The 23337-nt window shown below is 49.5% G+C and overlaps 1 protein-coding gene across 2 annotated transcripts in view; it reads right to left on the bottom strand.

The window, feature by feature from the left end:
- Positions 1–391: 391 nt before the first annotated feature.
- The window catches only part of DAZL (deleted in azoospermia like), a 183919-nt gene continuing 160973 nt past the window's right edge, over positions 392–23337 (bottom strand). The window contains exon 10 of one of the 2 annotated variants that reach the window (XM_075316671.1): positions 392–1326. In XM_075316671.1, coding sequence (XP_075172786.1) covers positions 1255–1326 — 72 coding nt within the window. In that variant the 3' untranslated portion in view covers positions 392–1254. The remainder of the gene's footprint in view (positions 1327–23337) is intronic. The other variant, XM_075316668.1, reaches the window with a different exon arrangement.

Genomic DNA, 23337 nt, shown 5'->3' with positions numbered 1-23337 from the left:
GTGTGTGACATTCAGCAACGACCTGGCCCCTGCTGTGAGGTCGCCGGTCGTTGCTGAATGTCCAGCTTCATTTTTTGGTCGTCACTCTCCCGCTGTGACACACACATCGCTGTGTGTGACAGCGAGAGAGCGACGAAATGAAGCGATCAGGAGCCGGCACTGGCAGCTGCGGTAAGCTGTAACCAGCGTAAACATCGGGTAACCAAGGGAAGACCTTTCCCTGGTTACCCGATGTTTACGCTGGTTACCAGCCTCCGCTCTTGCTGCCAGCGCCGGCTCCTGCACTGTGACATGTGGCTGCAGTATGCATCGGGTAATTAACCCGATGTATACTGTAGCAAGGAGAGCAAGGAGCCAGCGCTAAGCAGTGCGCGCGGCTCCCTGCTCTCTGAACTGTGACATGTAGCTGCAGCACACATCGGGTTAATTAACCCGATGTGTGCTGCAGGAGAGCAAGGAGCCAGCGCTAAGCGCGGCTCCCTGCTCTCTGCACATGTAGCACAGCGACGTTATGATCGCTGCTTCTGCTGTGTTTGACAGCTAAGCAGCGATCATAACAGCGACTTACAAGGTCGCTGTTACGTCACCGAAAATGGTGACGTAACAGCGACGTCGTTGTCGCTGTCGTTTAGTGTGAACCCAGCTTAAGAGCACCAGTGGCGTAAGTGCACAAGAGTGGGGAGTGTCACATTGGATAAATCAGTGGAGTAAGAGCACAAGAGTGGGGAGTGTCACATGAGGCAAAATCAGTGGAGTAAGAGCAAACAGTGGGGAGAGTCATGTTGGATAAATCAGTGGAGTAAGAGCACCAGTGGAGTAAGTGCACAAGAGTGGGGAGTGGCACATTGGGCAAATTAGTGTAAGAAGATTAGTGGATTTTTTTATATATATAGTGCAAAAAGAAAAAAAAAAGTGTCAAAACATCAGTTTGGTGGGGAAAAAAAAAATATTTTTCTAAACATGAAAAAAGTGAACAAACTGTTGAAAACAACAACGTAATGTGTGATAAAAAAAAAATGGGCGATTTAAGTGCAACATAAACTCAACAATTCAGCCCAAAAAATATTGGTAGCTCTAAGGTGACAATTCTATAAGTGCCAACTGTAAGTAGTGCAAACAACAAAAATGTTTAGGGCAACTGGGCTGCAGACAGCCTGTCATCTCCGGTACAATATGAACAATTAAATAAGTATATAAAACCTAACAACAAAAATAACATTAACAGGATATTGCCGTAACCGTCCAGCACAAGTGTTAAATTCCAGCTTTGTCAAAGGTCGGCTTCATAAATGGTCTGCTTCTTCTAAACTGATGCATTCTTCTGTCCTTAAAGAGAATAACAGAAAAGGAACAGTTACATTTTGTAAAAAAAAACAACTAAAACCAAACCCCAAAATAATAAAATAACAGTTTTTGCAAGCATTAAGACTGATTACACTTCTTCATAGTACAACGAACAGTTTGGCTAGTTTCACACTTGCGTTCAGCGCAGTCCGTCACTATGGAGAATAGCGCAGTCCGTTAACGCACTGTGCTATTCTCCATAGACTTGTATTGACGACGCACTGTAACGCAAGTGTCTGCGTTGCATTCGCTGGACAACGCAGCGTCGTTATTTTGACGCTGCGTCGGGCGGATGGAACTTAGCATGTAACGTTTTTCTGTGCTTGGCGGAGTGTCAAAAAAACGCAACCTGCAGGAATCCGTTAGGCGTCCGTTGTTTTTAAAATGGACGCCTATGGTGGCTGATTCCGTTAGAATGCGTCATTTGACGGATTCCGTTAACGCAGCTGATTTTACACAACTGCGCATGCTCAGATGTGTAAAGTCAAGGAAAAAAAAAAACTATAACGGATTGCGTTATTTTGTACGATCTGTAGCATGCGTTGTGCCACTATATGCAACGCATCCGTTACATGCGTCACACAACGCAATGTTACGGATCCCGTCCAACTCAGGTGTGAAACTAGCCTTTGTTGTTTTGTTTTTATTGGACCCGATTAATCATCAATAATATTGTAAATTAGGGATGCAAGATTACAACAAATTATTTTGCAGATACATGGAAGTCATTACAGCAGAAGAATTCTAATATCTTCTGGTCCCAAGTTAACATGCACACTATGTGACACCGCCCCACTGTGACTGTCCAGTGCAGCCATTGGGTTCACAGTTAATAAATCAATGCAAGCAATGAACTATAAAAAGCAAACTGAAGATCAAATTAACAAATGACATCATGGAAAGTGTCCAAACTGCCCACTTCAATAAATCACAATTATCTACCAAAACATTATCTAAACTAAATAATTCCTCTGTGTTTTATGCCCTCACATAACATTTTTACCATCTACATAGCTATAAGACTGAGTGCTGAGTGGAGCGCAAGTGCACTGGAGACAGGAGCAGAGCGCAGGGGGAACGGGAGGAGAATGGGGTGTTTGTGTTTTTGTGTTATTTTTCATAAGTGTATGGGATGTTTGCATGAATTTAGGAGGCAATGTAGAGGGTCATTAATATAGGAGGCTATGAGGGTCTCATATTTAAAATATATATTATATGTATATATATATATATATATATATAAAAATATATATATATATATATTAGAGGGGCTCATGCATATAGGTCATGTGGGGCTCATGCTATATTTAGGAGGCGATGTGTGGGGTGTTATGCTATATAGGGGGGCTACATGGAAACACACTGTATATAGAGGGGTTATGTGGGGGCTCACTGTATTTTGAAGGGGCTATGTGGGGGCTCAATGTACATAGAGGAGCTGTGTGGGGGCTCACACTGTATATATAGGGGCTGTGTGTGGCCTCATACAGTACATAGGGGGCTATGTGAGGGCTCATCTTGTATAAAGCGGGCTGGGAGGCTATATAAGGGTTCATGCTCTATACAGGAGGGCTGTGTGTGGGCTAATATTGTATATAAGGAGCTATGTGGGGGCTCATGCTGTAGAGGGGCTATGTCAGGCTCATACGGTATTTAGGGGGATGTCAGTATACTTCTATTCAATATTAAGCCATACAATTAATATAAAATAATTCTAATTAATATGTTAATATTAATATTGAGCTAAATTAATTTCAACGTATTGGTTCAGCTCTTCACACCAGTCAGTGTCTTCATTGTGGCCCATCGGGAAAATTAATTGCCCACCCCTGCCCTGGGGAACTTGAAGTTTGTACCCTCTGGTCGTCGCTCACACTGTATACGGCAATACCACAGTATTACCGTATATAGTGTGTCTCAGTCTGCTTTGAATCTTTGCATATAGCAGAGCTGTAGAGAAGTAAAGGTAACAGCGATGTGCCCTTGGCTGTAATAACACACTGGCACCACACTAGCGTGCCATGGGGTGCTGATGTGAGCCGGAAAGCATGAGCAGCAGCACACCTCATTTACATGCTGTTGTCAGATTTGACTACAGTGTATAAATGGTGAACAGCTGCGGTGGGAGCTCATCTCCAGCCTAGTCTGTTAAGAGAGATGCTGGCTATTTAATCCCTTAAGCCTCCGGGCGTTTTGCGTTTTTCCCTCTCTTTCTTCTGAGAGCCGTAACTTTAAATTAAACCATACATTTTACCATATAGTGTACTGAAAAACAGCAAAAAAATTCCTACTGTGGAAAAAACGCAATTAGAGTGTGATCGCACAATAGTTTTTGGGATATTTTATTCACCATGTTCACTAGATGGTAAAACTGATGTGTCGTTGTGATGCCTCAGATCGGTGCGAGTTTATAGACACCAAACATGATTAGGTTTCCTTGTATCTAAAGGGTTAAAAAAAAAAAAAATCACAAGTTTGTCTAAAAAAAGTAGCGCAAGTTTTGGGCCATTTTCTGAAACTCTTAGCTTTCTCATTTTTCGGGATCTATGACTCAGTGATGGCTTATTTTTTGCGTCTCAAGCTCACGTGTTTATCGGTACCATGTGCAGATTCTACGTTTTGATCGCCTGTTATTGCATTTTGTGCAAAGTTTGTGGCGATCAAAAAACTGAATTTTGGCGTGAATTTTTTTGCCACTATGCCGTTTACGGATTAGATTAATTGATTTTATATTTTGATAGATCGGGTATTTCTGAATGCGGAGATACCAAATGTGTATATTTTTAATTTTTTTCAACCCTTTAATTTTCAATGGGGCGAAAGGGGGTTTGATTTGAACTTTTAGGTTTTTTTTATTTTTTAAAACTTTTTTATCATTTTACTAGGTCCTTTAGGGGACTAGAACGATCAGCAATCTGATAGCTCTTCCATATCTGCTCATCACAGCTACAGCGCTGAGATCTGCAGATATGCTGCTGCAGTCTCAATGCTGGCACTGAGAGAAAATGACTCATGTTAGCTACAGGCGTCATCACATGACCCTGTGCTACTATGGCAACCACCGGAAGTCACCTGATCATGGACGTGACTTCTGATGGGGGCGGTGTAAGTCAAACTTATGGCCGCGCGCATATACATCTTGCTATCAGATTTTGGCAGCGAGATGTAAGGGGTTAATAGTCGCAGTTGGAATGCGATTCCACTCGTGACTAGCAGGCACACGTCGGATGTTGAAATCAGCTAATATGTGCGCGGATCGCCGCGGACTGCCCACGCGATCACATTGATCCGATCCATGACGTACCCAGTACATCATGGGTCGCTAAGGGGTTAATATAGACCATATCTACCTCCTGTGGAGAAAGCACTGTTCCTGAGCCCCATACATACACGATCACCTCCGCAATCATACACATGCATGATAAAATATATTTTTTGATTCAGGTGGTAGTTTTCTTTACATAAAATTTTTAACCACTTCCAGCAATTACATTTTTAATTATTGCGCTTTTGTTTTCCTCTTCTTTCAAGAGTCAGAACTTTATTTTTTTCAGGATGTTTTGAATTACATTTAATTTACCATATAATGTAGTGACAAACTGAACAAAAAGCCCAAGTGTGGTGTTTATTGTACAGTACAAATTACAGTGGAACCTCGGCTTACGAGTAACTTGGTGTGCGAGTATTTCGCTATATGAGCAAATACTCACCGCACACACTTCCGATTCCGTACTACCACCACGATTTAACCCGCTCTTGCAGTCCACACAAACATGCACGCACACATATGCTCACCTTAGCTTCCGTTCCATTGCTGGCCTCCCAGTTCTTGTAGTTCGCCGGATGTATATCAGGTAACCATCACGACGAGGGAGGACCGTCCGATGCCAGCGCGCTGATGTCAAAGGCATGAGCCGCTTGCTCTTATTGGTAAGCGCGCTGCCTTTGAGTAGTGGCTGACATCGTTGCGATGGTTACCCGATACACATCCTGTACCGACGGACTACAAGAACCAGGAGGCTGGCGAGGGAACGGAAGGTAAGGTAAGCATATGTACGTGTGTGGAATGGCACAATAGGGGACCAGGATGGGACATTGAACAAGTTGTGGAATTAATTGTCTGCATTGCAATGATTTCCTATGGGAAATCTTGCTTTGCTAGACGAGTAACTTTGTTTACAAGCACACTCCCAGAACAGATTGTTCTTGTAAACCAAGGTTCCACTGTACCTGGAAACTTGTACAATTGTGGGGATACCAAACTTGTATGAAAGACCACTTTGGCTGGAGTTGCCATTTCCTGAGACAGTAATGTTATGATTTTTCTATTGATGGGATTGTGATTAGAGATGAGCGAACCGGTCCCGGTTCGGCTCGAGGTCGGTTCGCCGAACGGAGGTCCCGTTCGAGTTCGGCTCGTCGAACGTTCGACGAACCGAACTCTAACTGCATAGGAAACAATGGCAGGCAATCACAAACACATAAAAACACCTAGAAAACACCCTCAAAGGTGTCCAAAAGGTCACAAACAACTCACAACACAACACAAACACATGGGAAAGTGACAAGGACATATACTTATGCAAAAACAAAAGAGCTGGACAAGGAAAAAGAGGAGGAGACACAGATATAGGCATGGCACGCCCTTCTAAAGTCATGTAAAACACCGCAAGGTGACTCCAAGCGGAGTCTCCCTTTTTTCCAAAAATTGTGCCCCACACACACCCACCCATTCAGTGGCAGCACTTGTGCCCCAGTTGTACACTTCACAGCTAGATTTGCATCAAGCACATTCAAAAATACGCCATAATTAACCGTCCCCAGGATGACACCGGGGTAGGTAGCAAAGTCTTTGCTGAACCATGACTTGTTCATCTTGGCTTCTTTTAAAAACAATGTAAGCAAGGGTTACTCCAAGCGGAGTCTCCCTTTTTTCCAAAAATTGGGCCACACAGACACCCACCCCATCAGTGGCAGCACTTGGGCCCTAGTTGCAAACAGGATGTTTTGATTTGCATCAAGCACATTCAAAAATACACCATAATTAACCGTCCCCAGCATGACACCGGGGTAGGTAGATAAAGTCTTTGCTGAACCATGACTTGTTCATCTTGGCTTCTTTTAAAAACAATGTAAGCAAGGGTTACTCCAAGCGGAGTCTCCCTTTTTTCCAAAAATTGGGCCCCACACACACCCACCCCTTCAGTGGCAGCAGTTGTGCCCCAGTTGTACACTTCACAGCTAGATTTGCATCAAGCACATTCCAAATCCACAAGCATTTACTCTCCCCAGGATGACACAGGGGTTGTAAATTCCTTCTGGATCCATGACTTGTTCATTTTGATGAACGTCAGTCTGTCCACATTGTCACTGGACAGACGCGTGCGCTTATCTGTCAGCACACACCCAGCAGCACTGAATACACGTTCAGAGACAACGCTGGCAGCTGGACACGACAAAATCTCCAAGGCGTAAGTTGAGAGCTCTGGCCATTTTTCTAGGTTTGAAGCCCAAAAGGAGCAAGGCTCCATTTGCAAAGTCATGGCATCGATGTTCATTTGGAGATACTCCTGTATCATCCTCTCCAGCCGTTGACTATGTGTCAGACTTGTTGTCTCTGGTGGCCTTGCAAAGGAGGGTCTAAAAAAATTATGAAAAGATTCCATAAAATGGTTGTTACCAGCACCAGATACGGTCCTACTGGTACGTGTAGACTGTTGAAGATGACGAGACCGTCCCATGTTTGTCAAGTTACAACTGGGAGATTCACTCCCTGCACCTGCACGGTTGTTTGGTGGAAAAGCGGATCTAAGATCGAGTAACAGCTTCTGCTGATACTCCTGCATACGTGCGTCCCTTTCTATGGCTGGAATTATGTCACAAAATTTGGACTTGTACCGGGGATCTAATAGTGTGGCAAGCCAGTAGTCATCATCACTTCTAATTTTGACAATACGAGGGTCATGTTGGAGGTAGTGCAACAAGAAGGCACTCATGTGTCTTGCGCAGCCATGCGGACCAAGTCCACGCTGTGTTTGTTGCATAGAGGTGCTACCCGTTCTTTCTTCCTCTGACATCTCCCCCCAACCTCTTTCAACTGAAATTTGACCAAGGTCTCCCTCATCTGCTGAGTCTTCCATGTCCATGGACAGTTCGTCCTCCATTTCTTCATGTCCTCCTGCACCTTCCTCAACATCTCGCCTGCTACCATGCGCCCTTGTTGATCCCTGTCCCCTATGCTCCCATGCCTGGCGCCTTGGTGATGATGAACGTCTGGACCTTGGTGATGTTGTTGTGTCTTGCGCATATGAATCCTCCTGTAGTTCATCCCCTTCCTGTTGTCCCACCCCCTGACTCCGAATAGTGTTTAGCGTGTGTTCCAGCATGTAAATGACTGGAATCGTCATGCTGATAATAGCATTGTCAGCGCTAAACATATTCGTCGCCATGTCAAAACTGTGCAGAAGGGTGCATAGGTCCTTGATCTGAGACCACTCCATCAGGGTGATCTGCCCTACCTCTGCATCTCGTTGGCCCAAGCTATACGTCATGACGTATTGCACCAGGGCACGGCGGTGCTGCCACAGTCGCTGTAACATGTGGAGAGTTGAATTCCAGCGTGTCGCCACATCGCATTTCAGGCGATGAACCGGCAGGCCGAAAGACTTCTGGAGCGATGCAAGTCGCTCAGCTGCGGCGCTTGAACGGCGGAAGTGAGCAGACAGTTTTCGTGCCCTGTTCAGAAGGCCATCTAGGCCGGGATACTGTGTTAAAAATTGCTGCACGACAAGGTTCAACACGTGAGCCATACAAGGTACGTGTGTCACCTTGCCCAGGCGAAGGGCCGCACCCAGGTTTGCAGCATTGTCGCACACGGCCTTACCAGGCTGCAGGTTGAGTGGAGACAACCATTTATTAAACTCGGATCGCAGAGCTGACCACAACTCCTCAGCTGTGTGACTCTTATTCCCAAGACATGTTAAGCTAAAGACCGCCTGATGCCGTTGCGCTCTGCTGCCAGCATAGTAATGAGGGGTGCGTGATTCCTTCTGCGCAGTGAGAACGCTGGTGGCCTGACCAGGCAGGCTTGGGGCGGAGGTGGAGGACCCAGATGAGGTGGAGGATGCAGAAGCAGTGGCGGAACTTGGACAGACAGAGGATTGACACACAAGTCGTGGGGACGGCAAGACTTGTGCAGCAGACCCTTCACCATCTATCACCATAGTTACCCAGTGCCCAGTCAGCGACATGTAACGTCCCTGTCCATGCTTACTGGTCCAAGTATCGGTGGTGAAATGCACCCGTTCACACACAGAGTTTCTCAATGAAGCGGTGAGGTTGTGTGCGACATGCTGGTGTAGCGCGGGCACACCTTTCTTAGAAAAGTAGTGGCGACTAGGCATCTGGTACTGGGGCACAGCGACAGACATAAGCTCTCTAAAATCCTGTGTGTCCACTAGGCGGAAAGGCAGCATTTCTGTAGCCAACAGCTTACAGAGGGATAGAGTCAACCTCTTAGCTTTGTCATGGGTCGCAGGAAATGGCCTTTTATTTGTCCACATCTGAGGGACAGAGATCTGGCTGCTGTGTGTAGACTGTGTTGAGTAGGGTGTCCCTGGAAAAATGCAGGTTTGTGAGGAAAGTGCAGGCAGAGACATGATGTTGCCTTCATCCAACGTTGGTGCTATCGATGTCTGAGAGAGCTGTACACACTCACTTGTTTCCCCTTCCAAACCAACTGACGACCTACCAAGCAAACTGCCTGTTGCGGTTACAGTGGTGGAAGTTGTGCGTGGAAAAACAGGTGTGACAGCTGTCCCCACAGTCATAGAAGATGACGAGCGCGCGGATGCACTGGAAGGGGCAGGCGGTGGATGGTTCGCTCCGCTAGGCCGCATTGCAGCACGGTGAGCTTCCCACCGGGCCATATGATATTTATTCATGTGACGATTCATGGAAGAAGTTGTCAAACTGCTGAGGTTTTGACCTCTACTAAGAGAACCATGACAAATTTTACAGATCACATAATTTGGGCGATCTTTTTCTATGTCAAAAAAGGACCAGGCTAGGCAAGGCTTAGAGGCCATGCGACCTGTTGATCCACCCCGAATAATGCTCAGAGGCAAAGTGGTGGCTGAGGATGCAGTTGTAGACGTGCTACCAGTACTCCGACTCTGTCCAGGAAGGCGCAAGGTAACTTTGTCATCAGTTGCATCCTCCTCCACCACCTCTGTTGACCTCCTCGAGTGCCTGACTGTGGGTTGACAGTAGGTGGGATCTAGAACTTCATCATCAATTGTTGTGTTTGCACTCCCCTCCCCCTCAGACCGAGCCTCTTCTTGCCCTGACCGAATATTTACGTTGTCATCCCAATCGGGTATCTGAGTCTCATCTTCATCAGTATGTTCCTCATTGTATATAACCACAGGTGTTACAGTTTGTGACAAAGGGTCAACATTATGCTCCGAAACTTGGTCCTCACGGCCTGAATCAGAGTCACAAAGGTTCTGGGCATCACTGCAGACCATTTCCTGTTCTGTACTCACTGTAGCTTGGGAGCAGACCTCTGATTCCCAGGCTATAGTGTGACTGAACAGCTCTGCAGACTCAGCCATCTCAGTTCCACCATACTGTGCAGGGCTGATGGAGACTTCAGAGCTGGGAGAAATCAAGTTTGATTGGGATGACAACTCAGAGGACTGGTGTTTTTTGGATGCGGTACTTGAAGTGGCTGAGAGGGCACTTGTTGGACCACTTGAGATCCATTCAAGCATTTTCCTTTTTTGCCCATCTGTTGTTCGTGTCCGTAAAAAAGGGAGCACATCGGATTGTCCACGGTAAGTAGTAGACATCTTACTTTTGCTGGTAGATGGTCTATCTTCAGCAGATGATAATGGAGCTTTGCCACCTTCCCCACGGACAAAACCTTTTTTGCCTTTTCCACCACGCCTCTTCCCCTTTCCACCAGCATCTGTCATTTTGCCACTCATGTTGATTGCGACAAGATTGTGAACTGAAAATGTGGTAGTAAAAATTGAGAGGTGGTGTAGATTGCAGTGGTGGTCTATCTTTATTAACAGCAGAATAATAAAGAATAAATATCCCTGACAATGCAACTACGGCCCTTAAACTGGCAGCAAAAATTGCTAGTATAATGGCTTAGTTATAATGAGTTGGAGTGTGCAATGCAGGCAGACGCGCTCTGCAAATGTCTTTGCACTAGTGGGGCTATAGCAAAGTCCAATAGCCACGTTTAGGATGCCACTAGGTACACTGAGTGTTTGCTAGTATAATGGCTTAGTTATAATGAGTTGGAGTGTGCAATGCAGGCAGAGGTGCTGCAAATGTCTTTGCACTAGTGGGACTATAGCAAAGTCCAATAGCCACGTTTAGGATGCCACTAGGTACACTGAGTGTTTGCTAGTATAATGGCTTAGTTATAATGAGTTGGAGTGTGCAATGCAGGCAGACGCGCTCTGCAAATGTCTTTGCACTAGTGGGACTATAGCAAAGTCCAATAGCCACGTTTAGGATGCCACTAGGTACACTGAGTGTTTGCTAGTATAATGGCTTAGTTATAATGAGTTGGAGTGTGCAATGCAGGCAGACGTGCTCTGCAAATGTCTTTGCACTAGTGGGACTATAGCAAAGTCCAATAGCCACGTTTAGGATGCCACTAGGTACACTGAGTGTTTGCTAGTATAATGGCTTAGTTATAATGAGTTGGAGTGTGCAGAGGACAGGAGGGTACAGTGCCAGGATTGTGGGGCTCTGGGTAGAGGAATGGAAGCCTGCCTTTCTATTCCCTCCTAATAGGGAAATGCAGGGAGGAAATCCCTGACCTTGGCTACACAGACGCTGTCGCTGTTTTCAGGACCTGTCACCTTAACTCTGACCCTGCCGGTTTGAGCCCTTAAAAGGACTGCTAGAAAGTGCTATCCCTATGCTGTCCAGCGCTGTGTATGGAGCGCATACAGCTGTATCAGCGATAGGACAAAGGACGGAGCTGCGACAGTGATGTCTGACACCAAAGACGCAAAAGAGATAATGGCGTCCTGGAGGAAAATGTCCGGTTTTATAATGCAGGGACATGTGACATGGACATCCTATCACACATGCAGTTGCTTCTCTGGCTAAAAGTCCACTTAGCTGTGTGTGTGTCTGGGATTGGCTGACATGCTGGCCCGCCCCACTACACGCGCGCGCTTAGGGAAGGAAGACAAGGAAAAAAAAAAAAAAAATGGCGATCGCCATTATAGAAACAGCAGTGATCTGAAGGCCCTGTTCACGCACACTATACACTGAAATGTCATAATAGTGTGATTCACAGAGTGACTTACACTATTACAGCGGAAACCAAGCTAGGATTTAGCTGGTTTTTTGCTGCTAGAACCGTTCTCGAACGTTTCTAGAACTATCGAGCTTTTGCAAAAAGCTCGAGTTCTAGTTCGATCTAGAACAGGCCCCAAAATCACTCGAGCCTAGAACTGGAGAACCTCGAATCACGAACCGCGCTCAACTCTAATTGTGATTGCTTGTACACCTCATTTTGGGGCACGTGATATTTTTATTGCATTTGTTTGTTTTACGCAGGTGTAGCAACAAAAACAATTCTGGCATTTCGATTTAATTTCCTCTTTATGGCGTTTACTGCATGGCTTAATGTAATAGTATGATATATTGGACTTTTACAGAAGCGGTGATATCAAATAGATCAAAGTTTTTTTCTACGTTTAATTTATCATTAGTGGAGAAAAAGGAGGATATTCTAAATACTACTATTTAAATTTTTTTTTTTTTTTTTAATATTTTGGGGGGGGGGGGTGCAGCCTGGATGATGTGTGCTGTCACCGTCTGTAAACCCATGAAAGGTTTCATAACAGGAACCTGTATCTCCTCATTCAAGCTCCCCTGATGATTATGGGACATATGAAACGCGTCGGGAAAGGAGAATCTGGGAAAGACAGTGACCCCAATCTAAAGGGATACCAGATCCAGAGTAAAAGGGACTGTGGAGATGCCTACAATGATGGGAAACTGTTTGGTTGGAAACTGTGGAAACTGAATGCACCAGAACCGGTGAGACTGTTCCATTTTTTTATATGTACAATGCTCTGGTGAAGTTTGGATATCTTTGAGCATTGTCACTTCTGTTCTGAACCACTGGTGCTTGTTGGTCAGAAATGATATACCGTATTTTTCGGACTATAAGACGCACCGGACTATAAGACGCACCCTGGTTTTAGAGGAGGAAAATAAAACTAACCCCTTAACGACCTTTGACGTACTGAGTACGTCATGGTGACATGGTGCTAAACGACCCATGACGTACTCAGTACGTCATGGCGAAATCGCGGTCCCGGAGCCCCGGGGAGTGAAATTTGTTTAATTAAACGGTAGATTCGGGAAGGAGGGGACCTCTGCCTGACCTCAGGAGGGGTGGTGCCTCCTCCCCGAACCTACAGAGGCTGTGATTGGCTGACGAACGCCGCTCAGCCAATTACAGCCACTGTAATGTTCCAGCCATTGAAAATGGCTGGAACATTGAAATCCAGCCCTGATCAGTGCTGCTGTAGCACTGGCCATTGGCTGGAGCTGGGTGATCGATGCTTCACCCGCCCCCAGCTCTGATTGGAGAGACCGGTCTTGTGACCGCTCTCTCCAATCAATGTGGATCTGCGGCCTGTGACCGTCCCTGGAAGCCGAAGAGAGCGGTAAGTTGCTGTCCCCGCCGCCCGCCCCTGTCCCCGATCGCCCCGCCGCTGCTCCCGATCCACCGCTGTCCCCGCCGCTGCTCCCGATCCACCGCTGTCCCCGGCGCCACGCTCCCGCTCCACCGCTGTCCCCGCCGCCATGCTCCCGCTCCACCGCTGTCCCCGCCGCCATGCTCCCGCTCCACCGCTGTCCCCGCCGCCGCTCCTGCTCCACCGCTGTCCCCGCCGCCACTCCTGCTCCACCGCTGTCCCCGGCGCCACGCTCCCGATCCACCGCTGTCCCCGGCGCCATGCTCCCGCTCCACCGCTGTCCCCGGCGCCATGCTCCCGCTCCACCGCTGTCCCCGGCGCCACGCTCCCGATCCACCGCTGTCCCCGGCGCCATGCTCCCGCTCCACCGCTGTCCCCGGCGCCATGCTCCCGCTCCACCGCTGTCCCCGGCGCCATGCTCCCGCTCCACCGCTGTCCCCGGCGCCATGCTCCCGCTCCACCGCTGTCTCCGCCGCCGCTCCCGATCCGCCGCTGTCCCCGGCGCCATGCTCCCGCTCCACCGCTGTCCCCGGCGCCATGCTCCCGCTCCACCGCTGTCCCCGCCGCCGCTCCCGATCGACCGCTGTCCCCGCCGCCATGCTCGCCACTGTCCCCGCCGCCGTCGCACCCACCTTTTTCAGCCGCTGCTGCCCCCGAATCGGCCCCCACTGTTCCCGATCGGCGGCCGCCGCCGCCTCCTTTATCGGCTGCCCCTTCTCCATCGCCACACCTCCTATCCCTCCATGTGCTGCAAGCCACCCTCCCCCCTCGTGGGGGGAGGGTGGCTTGCAGCACATGTGGGGGGAGGGTGGCTGGCTTGCAGCACATGTGGGGGGAGGGTGGCTGGCTTGCAGCACATGTGCTGCAAGCCACCCTCCCCCCACATGTGCTGCAAGCCACCCTCCCCCCACATGTGCTGCAAGCCACCCTCCCCCCACATGTGCTGCAAGCCACCCTCCCCCCACATGTGCTGCAAGCCACCCTCCCCCCACATGTGCTGCAAGCCACCCTCCCCCTACATGTGCTGCAAGCCACCCTCCCCCCGGGGCCCCCCCTCCTCCATGTGCCATCTCTCTCTCCCATCAGACTCTGCCCCCCTCCCCGATCTGCTGCCTGCTCTCTCCCATTTTCCATCTACTGCCCCCTCTCACCCTCCTCGATCTGTTGCCTCCTTCATCTGCTGCCTCTTCTGTCTGCTGTGATCCTGCTGCCTAGATCCATCCTGTAAGGTAGGTATCCCCATCTCACCTCCCCCCCCCCCATCCTCTGCCGCTCCTCCATCCGCTGCGCCATTTCCCATCCATCCGCTGCGCCATTTCCCATCATCCATCCGCTGCGCCCTTTCCCATCCTCTGCCGCTCCTCCACCCGCTGAGCCCTTTCTCATCTGCCGCCCCGCCCTCTCGCATCGCATTATCCAGCGCAGTTGCTCGATTCCAGACTGCAGTGGATGATGCGATGCGAGACTCGTGCATTGCTCTCACGTTTGGCACTGGTCTTAGTGGCAGGCGCTCATTTTTTTTTTTTTTTTTCCTGATGTCTGTAATTTTTATTTTGCCAAACTAATTTTTTTTGTATGGGGAGGGGGTCTAGTTTCCAAAATGGGATCACATGTGGGGGAGCTCCATTGTTTAGGCACCTCAGGGGGTCTCCAAATGAAACATGGCGTCTGCTAATAATTCCAATCAATTTTACTGTGAAATGGCGCTCCTTCTCTTCTGAGCCCCGCCGTACGCCCAAACAATTGATTTCCACCACATATGAGGTATCGTCGTACTCAGGAGAAATTGCACAATACATTTTAAGGTGCATTTTTTCCTAATACCCTTGTGGAAAAAAAAGCTACCTGTTTGAAAAAACAATTTTGTGGTAAAAAAAAAGAATAAAATATTTTCACGGCTGAACATTACAAACGTTTGTGAAGCCTCCAGGGGTTCAAAGTGCTCACTAAACAGCTAGATAAATTCCATGAGGGGTCTAGTTTCCAAAATGGGATCACATGTGGGGGAGCTCCATTGTTTAGGCACTTCAGGGGGGTCTCCAAACGCAACATGGCGTCCGCTAATAATTCCAACCAATTTTGCTGTGAAATGGCGCTCCTTGCCTTCCGAGTCCTGCCGTGCGCCCAAACATTTGATTTCCACCACATATGGGGTATCTGCGTACTCAGGAGAAAATGTACAATACATTTTATGATGCATTTTTCCTGATACCCTTGTGAAAATACTAATTTTTATGGCTAAAGTAACATTTTTGTGTTAAAAAAGTAAAATTTTCATTTTTTCGTCTACATTGCTTTGGTTGCTGTGAAGCTCCTAAAGGGTTAATAAACTTCTTGGATGTGGTTTTGAGCAGAGTGAGGGGTGCAGATTTTAGAATTGGGTCACTTTTGGGTATTTTCTGTCGCCTAGGTTTCTCAAATCACTCCAAATGTGATGTGGTACCTAAAAAATTTTTTTTTGTAAATTTTGTTGGAAAAATGAGAAATTGGTGATGAACTTTGAACCCTTCTAACTTCCTAACGGAAATTTTTTTTTTCAAAAATTGCGCTGGTGTAAAGTAGACATGTGGGAAATGTTATTTAGTAACTATTTTGTGTGACATATCTCTCAGATTTATGGGCATAAATTTAAAATTTTGAAAATTGCTAAATTTTCGCCAAATTTCCGAAATTTTCACAAATAAACGCAAAACATATCGGCCTAAATTTACCACTGACATGAAGTACAATATGTCACGAAAAAACAATCTCAGAATCGCCAGGATCCGTTGAAGTGTTCCAGAGTTATAACCTGTCAAAGTGACACTGGTCAAAATTGCAAAAAATGGCCGGGTCTTTAAGGTGAAAACAGGCTGGGGGCTGAAGGGGTTAAGCAAAAAAATGTGGTCATGACAGACTGGTATGGGGCGAGGATCTGCTGCTGAAACTGTTATGGGGGTAATGTCCCCAAATTCTCTACTAAGGTACCCCGTACTGGTAATGATCCTCCTGCCTTGTATATGATCCTGCTATAAACCCCCATCCTGCTCATATACCCCCATCCATCCTGCTCATATTCCCCCATCCTGTTCATATACCCCCCATCCATCCTGCTCATATTCCCCCATCCATCCTGCTCATATACTCCCATCCTGCTCATATACTCCCATCCTGCTCATATACCCCCATCCTGCTCATATACCCCCATCCTGCTCATATACCCCCATCCATTCTGTTCATATACCCCCATCCATCCTGCTCATATTCCCCCATCCATCCTGTTCATATACCCCCATCCATCCTGTTCATATACCCCCATCCATCCTGTTCATATACCTCCATCCTGTTCATATACCCCCATCCTAATGATATACCCCCCATCCATCCTGCTCATATACCCCCATCCTGTTCATATACCCCCATCCTGCTCATATACCCCCATCCTGTTCATATACCCCCATCCTGCTCATATACCCCCCAATCCATCCTGCTCATATACTCCCATCCTGCTATATGCCCCCATCGTGCTCATATACCATCCTGGTATATGGCCTGTATCCTATAGCACAGAGAAAAAAAAACAAACGTTTATACTCACCTTTTCCTCACTCCCTGCAGCCGATCATCTTCCTCTCTGCGCCACTGACGTGTGTGTGTGTAGCCGTTCCCTGCAGCATCGCGATGTCTTCCTGTTTGTGCCGATCAGCTGATCAGCACAGATCAGCTGACCGGCACAAACAGGAAGACATCGCGTGCTGCAGGGGGACGGGTGAGTACACTGATTCACTGCACCCCGCGCTGATGATGACGCGCGGGGGGCAGTGAATACAGCCGCACATGATCACTCCAGGCTGTAATTGCCAGGGGTGATCATGCGGACTGGCTCTTTACTATGCGCGCGTCCCCGCTCATCCTCCCGCCCACCTGTCAGCGCCAGCTTCTGCGCTGAGAAATGGGCGGGAGGATGGGCGTGCATATGTAATGAGCGGGCCCACGTGGTCACGGCAGGCTGCTACAGCCTGCTCGTGCCCCCGATGACCCGCTCCACCACAGCACTTCATTCCCCGCAGCCACAGTCAGACCATAAGACGCACCCCCAACATTTGGGGGGAAAAAAGTGCGTCTTATTTTCCGAAAAATACGGTATGTGATATTCAATCATTTGGTCACGTAATAGTCTGCATTGGTCCCTCACAATTGTTTGAAAGGACTACTGCTTAATTTTGTAGACAACACCTGAGTGGGGACATTTACTTACTTTTCCCCAGTGTGCTGTCAAATTACTATTCTGTACCGAATTTGTGGCCTGGTGGTCAGTGTTTTATATATTCTGTGACAGAGTGCATTGATCCCTTATATAAAGCAGTGGGTACCATAGCACAGCAGTCTCTGTGACAGATACTGGTTTTAACAGAGGAAAGGAGAAAAGAGAATTTTGTTTACTTACCGTAAATTCTTTTTCTTATAGTTCCGTATTGGGAGACCCAGACATTGGGTGTATAGCTTCTGCCTCCGGAGGACACACAAAGTACTACACTCAAAAGTATAGCTCCTCCCTCTGAGCTTATACACCCCCTGGAGAACCAGATCTAGCCAGTTTAGTGCAAAAGCTGAAGGAGAATAGCCACCCACAAGTAAAAACAGAGCAAGAACCGGAACAACCGGAGCCTCTGTCTACGACAACAGCCGGTGATAACACGCGGAACAAGAAACTGCCAACAGGCAACAGGGAGGGTGCTGGGTCTCCCAATACGGAACTATAAGAAAAAGAATTTACGGTAAGTAAACAAAATTCTTTTTTTCTTTATCGTTCCTATGGGAGACCCAGACATTGGGACGTCTCAAAGCAGTCCATGGGTGGGAATAAACAGAAAAACTGAGAAGTAGGCGGAGCCTAACTTCACAAGTGGGCGACAGCCGCCTGAAGGATGCGTCTGCCCAAGCTCGCATCTGCCGAAGCATGAGCATGCATTTGGTAGTGCTTTGAAAAGGTATGCAGGCTAGTCCAAGTGGCAGCCTGACAGACTTGTTGAGCCGTAGCCTGGTGCCTGAAAGCCCAAGAGGCACCGACAGCTCTGGTCGAGTGTGCCTTGATCCCCGGCGGGAGAGGCACCTGAGAACACTGGTAGGCATCCGAAATGGTTGATCTAATCCAACGGGCTAAGGTCGGCTTAGAAGCAGAGAGGCCCTTTTGCCGACCTGTGGTTAGCACAAAAAGAGAGGTGCACCGCCTAAGAGCAGCGGTGCGAGACACAGATCCGGAGCGCCCGCACCAGATCCAGAGTATGCAACGCTTTTTCAAAGCGATGAACAGGAGCCGGACAAAAGGAAGGTAGGGTAATGTCCTGGTTAAGGTGGAAAGGAGAAACCACCTTAGGGAGAAAGTCCGGAGTCGGACGGAGAACCACCTTGTCTTGATGAAAAACAAAAAAAAGGTGACTCCGAAGAGAGCGCAGCTAAATCAGAGACTCTCCTGAGGGAAGTTATGGCCACTAGAAAGACCACCTTCTGTGAAAGACGAAACAAAGAAACCTCCCTAAGAGGCTCAAAGGGGGGTTTCTGCAAAACAGTGAGAACCAAATTGAGGTCCCAGGGATCCAAGGGCCGCCGGTAAGGCGGGATGATGTGAGACGCACCTTGCATGAAGGTGCGGACCTGAGCCAGCCGGGCGATACGCCGCTGGAACAGAACTGACAAAGCTGAGACTTGTCCCTTGAGAGAGTTGAGGGAAAGTCCTAACTGCAGACCGGACTGTAGAAAAGACAGAAGGGTCGGCAAGGAAAAAGGCCAAGGAGAATGGCCGGAAGAGCGACACCAGGACAGGAAAATCTTCCAAGTCCTGTGATAGATCTTGGCAAGAGGAAGACTTACGGGCCCGAGTCATAGTGGAGATGACTTCAGGGGGGATACCAGAAGCCGTCAAGATCCAGGACTCAAGAGCCACGCCGTCAATCTGAGAGCCGCAGAATTCTGGCGGAAAAACGGACCTTGTGAGAGAAGGTCTGGACGGTCCGGAAGATGCCACGGCACCTCTACGGACAGATGGAGCAGGTCTGGGTACCAAGCTCGCCTGGGCCAGTCCGGAGCAATGAGGATGACTCGACGGCCCTCCATTCTGATCTTGCGCAGGACTCTGGGCAAGAGAGCTAGAGGGGGAAACACGTAGGACAGACGAAACTGGGACCAGTCTTGAACCAGAGCGTCCGCTGCAAAGGCCTGAGGATCGTGGGAGCGAGCCACGTAAACCGGAACCTTGTTGTTGTGACGGGATGCCATTAGGTCCACTTCCGGAGTGCCCCACTTGCGGCAGATTGACTGAAACACTGCCGGATGCAGGGACCACTCGCCACGGTCCACGGTTTGACGGCTGAGATAATCTGCTTCCCAGTTTTCCACGCCTGGGATGTGGACTGCGGATATGGTGGACTTTGAGTCCTCCGTCCATTGAAGGATGCGTTGAACCTCCAACATTGCCAGGCGGCTGCGTGTCCCGCCTTGGTGATTGATGTAGGCAACTGCTGTCGCGTTGTCTGACTGGACTCGGATGTGCTTGCCCGCCAACAGGTGGTGAAAGGCTAGGAGAGCTAGAAACACAGCTCTGGTTTCCAGCACATTGATCGAGAGGGCTGACTCGGACGGAGTCCAAGTGCCCTGCGCTCGGTGGTGGAGACATACCGCTCCCCAGCCGGATAGACTGGCATCCGTGGTGAGGATCACCCAGGACGGGGCCAGGAAGGAGCGCCCCTGAGACAGAGAGAGGGGCCGAAGCCACCACTGAAGAGAGCTCCTGGTCTGTGGCGACAGAGCCACTAACCTGTGTAAGGAGGAAGGCCGCTTGTCCCAACAGCGGAGAATGTCCAGCTGCAGAGGACGCAGATGGAACTGGGCAAAGGGAACCGCCTCCATTGACGCCACCATCTGACCCAGCACCTGCATCAGGTGCCTGATGGAATAACGGCGGGGCCTCAGCAGAGAGCGCACCGCCAGTTGGAGGGACTGCTGTTTGACTAAGGGCAGCTTCACAAGTGCCGGCAGAATCTCGAACTGCATCCCTAGGTACGTGAGCCTCTGGGTCGGAGTCAGAGTGGATTTGGGCAGATTGACAAGCCACCCGAATTGGGCTAGAGTGGCGAGAGTGAGCGAGACACTCCGCTGACAGTCTGCGCTGGATGAAGCCTTGACTAGAAGGTCGTCCAGGTAAGGAATCACTGCCAACCCGTGGAGGTGCAGAACCGCAACCACTGCTGCCATGACCTTGGTGAATACCCGAGGGGCCGTGGCTAACCCGAAGGGGAGAGCCACGAATCGGAAATGTTCCTCTCCGATTGCAAAACGTAGCCAACGCTGGTGTGAAACTGCAATTGGCACATGCAGATAGGCATCTCTGATGTCGATGGATGCCAGGAAATCCCCTTGGGTCATTGAGGCAATGACTGACCGCAGAGACTCCATGCGAAAATGCCGCACCTGAACATGCTTGTTGAGAAGCTTGAGATCCAGGATGGGCCGGAAGGAACAGTCCTTTTTGGGAACTAGGAAGAGATTTGAGTAGAAACCTCTGAACCGTTCCCGGGCGGGAACCGGTACAATTACTCCGTTTGCCTGCAAGAATGCCACGGCCTGAGAGAAGGCGGTGGTCTTGGAGCAGGGGGGAGTTGACAGAAAAAATCTGTTTGGCGGGCTGGAAGAGAATTCTATCCTGTAGCCGTGGGAGATGATATCCCGCACCCACTGATCGGAGACGTGTTGAAACCACACGTCGCCAAAGTGGGAGAGCCTGCCACCGACCAAGGACGTTGCTGGCGCGGACAGATAGTCAAGAGGAGGCTGCCTTAGTGGCAGCAGCTCCTGCGGTCTTCTGTGGACGCGCTTTTGTGCGCCAGCTGGATTTTTGGTCCTTGGCTGAGTTAGTGGACGAGGCCGAGGGCTTAGAGGACGACCAGTTGGAGGAACGAAAGGAACGAAAGCTCGACTGATTCCTACCCTGGACAGGTTTCCTGGGTTTGGTTTGTGGCATGGAAGTAATCTTCCCGCCAGTAGCCTCCTTAATAATTTCATCCAGCTGTTCACCGAACAGCCTGGACCCAGCAAAAGGGAGCCCAGCAAGGTACTTCTTTGAAGAAGCATCTGCCTTCCACTCTCGAAGCCACAAGATCCTGCGGATAGCAAGGGAATTAGCCGAAGCCACCGCAGTGCGGTGAGAAGCCTCCAGCATGGCAGACATGGCATAGGATGAAAAAGCTGAAGCTTGGGAAGTTAAAGCAACCATTTCGGGCATAGATTCCCTGGCGAGGGAATGCATCTCCTCTAGAGAAGCAGAGATGGCTTTGAGAGCCCACACTGCTGCAAAAGTTGGGGAGAACGAGGCCCCTGCCGCCTCATATACAGATTTGGCCAGAAGGTCGACCTGGCGGTCAGTGGAATCCTTAAGAGAGGTGCCATCAGCCACTGATACAACGGTCCGGGCTGATAGACCCTCCGGTGTCTAGGCTACCTTTGGTGAATGAGCCCACTCCTTGACCACCTCAGGTGGAAATGGAAACCGGTCATCAGAACCACGCTTTGGGAAGCGTTTGTCAGGACAGGCCCTAGGCTTGGACACAGCGGCCTGAAAACTGGAGTGGTTAAAGAACACACACTCTGTCCTCTTAGGCGAGGTAAACTGGTGCTTTTCTGCCAGAGAGGGTTGCTCCTCTGATACTGGCGGATTGAGATCCAGTACAGAATTAATGGTCGCAATCAAATCACTAACATCTGAGTCACTTTCGGACAGATCAATGGGGCACATGGAGTTAGCCTCCGAGCCCCCTGTAAAGGCATCCTCCTCGTCCCGCGAGTCAGCGTCTGAAACAGAGCCGCGGGACGAGGAAGGAGAGGGAGCCCTGCGTCTCCTTTTAGGAGGACGGGGTCTGGGACCAGATGATGAATCCTCTGTGAGCTCCGCTGAGAGAGCCCTAGCAGCAAAGGCACCCTGTGCAGGGGGCTGAAGCATGTTCAGCAAAGTCCTGGACAGCTGTCCCATGGAGTCGGCAAAAGACTGGGAGATAGACCTAGAAAAGGATTCTACCCAAGCCGGGGGTTCAGCCACAGGGACCGGAGCAGCCTGAGAGACCACTGGGGGGGGCGATTCCAGGCTGAGGCATCGTCAGGTTAGAGCAGGCATCACAATGTGGATAGGTGCTCGGTTCAGACAGTAGGAGCTTACATGCAGTGCATACTGAATACAGCTTTGGAGCCTTGCTCCTCGTGTGAGACATGCTGCTGAAGTGGGGGCTCTGCCAGAGAATGACCCCCAGAGAGTATATACAGAAGGTCCACAACCGGTGGTTGTGGCTTACTAGACCGCTGGAGCGGTTTGTGTGCCCTCCAGATCCCAAAGCCCGGACCCCCAAGCACCTCAGCAGGGATGCTGCAGCCAGCGCTGATCGCAGGGAAGAACGCTGAGAAAATGGCGCCGGAGCGAAGAGAGGGGGCGGGACTCACTCAGAGCGGGATCTGGAGGGCCATAGAGACCTACAGGGGAGGAGACATGTACTCAGTGAGGAGTGTCCCTCCCCTGTGCAGAACGGCCGCTGGGCGGAGCCGCACTGTCCCTCTGCATGAATGACATGCGAGGGCAGTGAAACCGAAAGTAGGCCTCCGGCGAAGCCGGGGCCTAAATTTGAGCGGTGCGGCCGGCGCGCAGGCACCATCGGCGCGGTTCTCAGGCGACAGCCAGAGAACCCGCCGGAAATGTCACAAAAATCACTCAGCACACTCTCCCACAACAATAAAGTACAAGGGACTCCCATATATAAACGTCTCAGGTACTTAGCTTGCTGAGACGCAGGGTTCCAAGTCCCTGGGGGCGAGTGCTCCGGTCCAGCAGGATCCTGAAGGGCTGCGGATGGAGACCGGTCTCCTGCCAAGCATGGAGAACCGTGCTGGCTCCCACTTCAAGCCAGAGCCCAGAGGGTTGGTGAAGGAGCACGGCATGTAAGGCTCCAGCCTTGGAATCAACCTTAACAGCACCGCCAACACAGTGGGGTGAGAAGGGACATGCCGGGGGTCCAGGCTTGGACCCGCTTTTCTTCAAACTCTTTCCAAAAATGAAAAATCAGATGAGAATGCATGTGTGGATGTATGCCTCCTGACACAAAGCGATAAACTGGCTAGATCTGGTTCTCCAGGGGGTGTATAAGCTCAGAGGGAGGAGCTACACTTTTGAGTGTAGTACTTTGTGTGTCCTCCGGAGGCAGAAGCTATACACCCAATGTCTGGGTCTCCCATA

The sequence above is a fragment of the Anomaloglossus baeobatrachus genome, chromosome 6 (genome assembly GCF_048569485.1).
Source record: "Anomaloglossus baeobatrachus isolate aAnoBae1 chromosome 6, aAnoBae1.hap1, whole genome shotgun sequence".
NCBI lineage: Eukaryota > Metazoa > Chordata > Amphibia > Anura > Aromobatidae > Anomaloglossus > Anomaloglossus baeobatrachus.
This window is presented reverse-complemented; position numbering and strand designations above follow the sequence as displayed.